Source organism: Oncorhynchus mykiss, chromosome 31 (assembly GCF_013265735.2).
Source record: "Oncorhynchus mykiss isolate Arlee chromosome 31, USDA_OmykA_1.1, whole genome shotgun sequence".
Classification (NCBI taxonomy): Eukaryota; Metazoa; Chordata; class Actinopteri; order Salmoniformes; family Salmonidae; genus Oncorhynchus; species Oncorhynchus mykiss.
The window spans coordinates 7,944,169-7,950,168 of NC_050571.1; the positions used below are offsets into that span (position 1 = coordinate 7,944,169).

Below are 6,000 nucleotides of genomic sequence, written 5' to 3' on the forward strand. Positions count from 1 at the left end.
GTTGCTGCACGCATGATCTGTGTGCAGAACAAGACTCCCCGACAAGCTCCAGCTGGTCTCCTTCAACCTCTGCCTGTTCCTCACCGCCCCTGGCCTCATATATCCCTGGACTTTGTCACAGGTCTCCCCCCCCCCCGTCTGATGGCTACACCGCCATCCTGACAGTAGTGGACCGGTTTTCCAAAGCCATTCACTTCATTCCTCTCCCCAAGCTACCCTCTGCCAAAGAAGTGCCCCAGCTCATGGTGCAGCACGTCTTCCAGATCCATGGTCCTCAGTTCTCGTCCCAGTTCTGGAAGGCATTCTGCACACTCATTGGGCCTGTCCTCTGGGTTCCACCCCCAGTCAAACGGACAGTCGGAGCGAGCCAACCAAGACCCGGAGACAACTCTTCGCTGCCTGGTCCCAGCCAACCCCACCACCTGGAGCCAGCAACTTGTGTGGTTTGAATATACCCGCAACACCCTTTCTTGCTCTGCCACAGGTCTCTCGCCCTTTGAGTGTTCCCTGGGTTATCAGCCCCTGCTCTTCCCAGAGCAAAAGGAAGAGGTCCACATACTCTTGGCCCAGATGTCTGTCCGCCGCTGTCGCCATACCTGGAAGAGAGCCCGGTCGGACCACCCCCAGGTATTTTTTATTTATTTATTTTTATTTCACCTTTCTTTAACCAGGTAGGCAAGTTGAGAACAAGTTCTCATTTACAATTGCGACCTGGCCAAGATAAAGCAAAGCAGTTCGACACATACAACGACACAGAGTTACACATGGAGTAAAACAAACATACAGTCAATAATACAGTATAAACAAGTCTATATACGATGTGAGCAAATGAGGTGAGATAAGGGAGGTAAAGGCAAAAAGGCCATGGTGGCAAAGTAAATACAATATAGCAAGTAAAACACTGGAATGGTAGATTTGCAATGGGAGAATGTGCAAAGTAGAAATAAAAATATTGGGGTGCAAAGGAGCAAAATAAATAAATAAATTAAATACAGTAGGGAAAGAGGTAGTTGTTTGGGCTAAATTATAGGTGGACTATGTACAGGTGCAGTAATCTGTGAGCTGCTCTGACAGTTGGTGCTTAAAGCTAGTGAGGGAGATAAGTGTTTCCAGTTTCAGAGATTTTTGTAGTTCGTTCCAGTCATTGGCAGCAGAGAACTGGAAGGAGAGGCGGCCAAAGAAAGAATTGGTTTTGGGGGTGACTAGAGAGATATACCTGCTGGAGCGTGTGCTGCAGGTGGGAGATGCAATGGTGACCAGCGAGCTGAGATAAGGGGGGACTTTACCTAGCAGGGTCTTGTAGATGACATGGAGCCAGTGGGTTTGGCGACGAGTATGAAGCGAGGGCCAGCCAACGAGAGCGTACAGGTCGCAATGGTGGGTAGTATATGGGGCTTTGGTGACAAAACGGATTGCACTGTGATAGACTGCATCCAATTTGTTGAGTAGGGTATTGGAGGCTATTTTGTAAATGACATCGCCAAAGTCGAGGATTGGTAGGATGGTCAGTTTTACAAGGGTATGTTTGGCAGCATGAGTGAAGGATGCTTTGTTGCGAAATAGGAAGCCAATTCTAGATTTAACTTTGGATTGGAGATGTTTGATATGGGTCTGGAAGGAGAGTTTACAGTCTAACCAGACACCTAAGTATTTGTAGTTGTCCACGTATTCTAAGTCAGAGCCGTCCAGAGTAGTAATGTTGGACAGGCGGGTAGGTACAGGTAGCGATCGGTTGAAGAGCATGCATTTAGTTTTACTTGTATTTAAGAGCAATTGGAGGCCACGGAAGGAGAGTTGTATGGCATTGAAGCTTGCCTGGAGGGTTGTTAACACAGTGTCCAAAGAAGGGCCAGAAGTATACAGAATGGTGTCGTCTGCGTAGAGGTGGATCAGAGACTCACCAGCAGCAAGAGCGACCTCGTTGATGTATACAGAGAAGAGAGTCGGTCCAAGAATTGAACCCTGTGGCACCCCCATAGAGACTGCCAGAGTTCCGGACAGCAGACCCTCCGATTTTACACACTGAATTCTATCAGAGAAGTAGTTGGTGAACCAGGCAAGGCAATCATTTGAGAAACCAAGGCTGTCGAGTCTGCCGATGAAGATGTGGTGATTGACAGAGTCGAAAGCCTTGGCCAGATCAATGAATACGGCTGCACAGTAATGTTTCTTATCGATGGCGGTTAAGATATCATTTAGGACCTTGAGCGTGGCTGAGGTGCACCCATGACCAGCTCTGAAACCAGATTGCATAGCAGAGAAGGTATGGTGAGATTCGAAATGGTCGGTAATCTGTTTGTTGACTTGGCTTTCGAAGACCTTAGAAAGGCATGGTAGGATAGATATAGGTCTGTAGCAGTTTGGGTCAAGAGTGTCACCCCCTTTGAAGAGGGGGATGACCGCAGCTGCTTTCCAATCTTTGGGAATCTCAGACGACACGAAGGAGAGGTTGAACAGGCTAGTAATAGGGGTGGCAACAATTTTGGCAGATAATTTTAGAAAGAAAGGGTCCAGATTGATTGACAACAAGCGGACCACCACTGAACCCCGGCTCCCTGGTATCATCTCGGGCAGAGGGCATGGCTGTCCACCCGAGATCTACCCCTCCGGGTGAAGAGTGTCCTCTCATTATCATCATCATCATCATGATTGCTCTTCAGGTGGATGAGTGCCCTCTCATGGTAGGATGTCTCATTATCATCATCATCATCATCATGATTGCTCTTCAGGTGGATGAGTGCCCTCTCATGGTAGGATGTCTCCTGAAAACTATTGTTCGTACTTTCTGTAACATTTCTGGTAGCTGTTAGTGGTTGTGGCAATGCAAAGCTGAAATAAAACCTTAAAACACATCTAAAATCATAGTACAACAATTTAGGCTATTTTACAAAATATATCTAATGTATTTATATAGCCCTTCGTACATCAGCTGATATCTCAAAGTGCTGTACATAAACCCAGCCTAAAACCCCAAACAGCAAGCAATGCAGGTGTTGAAGCACGTTGGCTAGGAAAAACTCCCTAGAAAGGCCAAAACCTAGGAAGAAACCTAGAGAGGAACCAGGCTATGAGGGGTGGCCAGTCCTCTTCTGGCTGTGCCAGGTAGAGATTATAACAGAACATGGCCAAGATGTTCAAATGTTCATAAATGACCAGCATGGTCAAATAATGGGTCTGGGACAGGTAGCACGTCCGGTGAACAGGTCAGGATTCCATAGCCGCAGGCAGAAAAGTTCAAACTGGAGCAGCAGCATGGCCAGGTGGACTGGGGACAGCAAGGAGTCATCATGCCAGGTAGTCCTGAGGCATGGTCCTAGGGCTCAGATCCTCCGAGAGAGAGAAAGAAAGAGAGAATTAGAGAGAGCATACTTAAATTCACACAGGACACCGGATAAGACAGGAGAAGTACTCCAGATTTAACAAACTGACCCCAGCCCCTCGACACATAAACTACTGCAACATAAATACTGGAGGCTGAGACAGGAGGGGTCAGGAGACACTGTGGCCCCACCCCGGACAGGGCCAAACAGGAAGGATATAATCCCACCCACTTTGCCAAAGCACAGCCCCCACACCACTAGAGGGATATCTTCAACCACCAACTTACCATCCCGAGACAAGGCCGAGTATAGCCCACAAAGATCTCCGCCACGGCACAACCCAAGGGGGGGGGGGCGCCAACCCAGACAGGAAGATCACAACAGTGACTCAACCCACTCAAGTGACGCACCCCTCTTAGGGACGGCATGAAAGAGCCCCAGTAAGCCAGTGACTCAGGGTTAGAGGCAGAGAATCCCAGTGGAAAGAGGGGAACCCGCCAGACAGAGACAACAAGGGCGGTTCATTGCTCCAGAGCCTTTCCGTTCACCTTCACACTCCTGGGCCAGACTACACTCAACCATATGACCCACTGAAGAGATGAGTCTTCAGTAAAGACTTAAAGGTTGAGACCGAGTTTGCATCTCTGACATGGGTAGGCAGACCATTCCATAAAAATGGAAATTCTAGGGACAATAAGGAGACCTGCGTCTTGTGACCGTAGCGTACGTGTAGGTATGTACGGCAGGACCAAATCAGAGAGGTAGGTAGGAGCAAGCCTGGAGTAATATGATCACATTTTTTTGGTTCTAGTCAGGATTCTAGCAGCCGTATTTAGCACTAACTGAAGTTTATTTAGTGCTTTATCCGGGCAGCCCGGAAAGTAGAGCATTGCAGTAGTCTAACCTAGAAGTAACAAAAGCATGGATGAATTTTTCTGCATCATTTTTTGTGGACAGGAAGTTTCAGATTTTTGCAATGTTACATAGATGGAAAAAAAGATAATATATAAAATGCTTAATCTGTTGTATCCTAAAACCATTGTTCTTATATACAATAACTCATTAGTGGGCAGAGTGATGCGTTTAGAGATGCAAAATGAATAAAATGTGACTATAAAGTGATTACAAATGTATTTATTGGGTTATTACAACTTTATTAAAGGCTGTTGGATAAATTGCAGCGCTTTTTCACCTCGCCTCACCAGCAGACAATAGGATCAAATCAACACAGAGGGAACGGAAAACAATCTCCTCTAGGCTACATCATAAATCATGACACCTGATCTTGTTGTTCATCTGTCAGTCTGACTGAATGCGCGCCATGTTGTCTAGGACTACCGCACCTGAAATCGGGATATCGGTAACGTGATGACGCCTCTATCTATTTACCGTGCTCCACCACTATGACGACGATAGGGGGTGAGAGCGCCAGGGGACATTAGTACGACGTAGGTGCACCTGCTGAAAGTAAGTGCCAGTATCAACAGGACTCCGGACAAAAGTCCTCGTCAATTAGTCATAGCTCTACCATTAAATTCGCTTCTACTTGTTATTGGGACTTGAACTGAATTTCCCCTGGAAAGCACTTTGTGCTGACATCTACCATCACCATCAAACTCAGCATTGCAGTGGGAGCTAACAGAGATAAAGGAAGAAGGGGATATATTTGAACCACATCACAAGTAGGGTACGGGAAGATGCCCGTTCAGATACCAGACGATACAGACTTTACCTCTTTCAAGGAACAATGTGAAAACCACGAAGGATGGACAGCGCGCTACAACAAGGGAAGCGTGACGGTGTGGTGCAGGGATGAAGAGTGTAAAACTATCCAGAAACTAAAGGCAAGTATGTCGCTACTACAGCATCCTTCTGATAGGTCTGGTGCTGTGCTTAAAGGGAAAGCACCGCACTGCGGAGAGGAGAGGAGGCTGGAAGTGTGGAACTTGGGATTTCCAAGAGAAACCCGACTACTGTAACTTCTTAAGATACAAAAAATATGATAATACCCGAACAGGTTCCAATCTAATGTGTGGAATCATAATGTTTAATGTTTAAATGAATATAATCATCAATTAATACTGTATACAGCCTTATTCATGATATTGTGTCCGGAGTAGACTAGAGTAGCTAGACTTGAGATGGAGGTTTACCTCTGTGAATACCATGGCATTCAGTAATGATTAGGTAGGTCATTAAGTGCACCAGGGTTTAGGCTTTTGTAATGCACTGGTGACTGTTAACATAGTCAACCATGAGTTAGAGACCATATGTGCTGGTCTCTTAACCACATTAGTGGCACATTAGTTCCCCCCCCCCCCCCCCCTTAGAGACCCCTGGAGCATTACATTACCCATACTGCTGTGTTTCTCTTCTGTCCTCCCCCCCCCTTAGAGACCCCTGAAACATTATATTACCCATACTGCTGTGTTTCTCTTCTGTCCCCCCCCCCTCCCCCTTAGAGACCCCTGGAGCATTACATTACCCATACTGCTGTGTTTCTCTTCTGTCCTCCCCCCTCCTTAGAGACCCCTGGAGCATTACATTACCCATACTGCTGTGTTTCTCTTCTGTCCCCCCCCCCCCTCCCATTAGAGACCCCTGGAGCATTATATTACCCATACTGCTGTGTTTCTCTTCTGTCCTCCCCCTTAGAGACCCCTGGAGCATTATATTACCC

At 46.9% G+C, this 6,000-nt stretch overlaps 1 protein-coding gene across 1 annotated transcript in view; it reads left to right on the forward strand.

Moving 5' to 3' along the window:
* The first annotated feature begins 4,504 nt into the window (after window positions 1–4,504).
* stard15 (StAR-related lipid transfer (START) domain containing 15) overlaps window positions 4,505–6,000 on the forward strand; it is a 23,040-nt gene continuing 21,544 nt past the window's right edge. Inside the window, exon 1 of the mRNA XM_021583241.2 lies at window positions 4,505–5,164. Within this exon, the coding sequence (XP_021438916.1) occupies window positions 5,018–5,164 (147 nt within the window). The 5' untranslated portion in view covers window positions 4,505–5,017. The remainder of the gene's footprint in view (window positions 5,165–6,000) is intronic.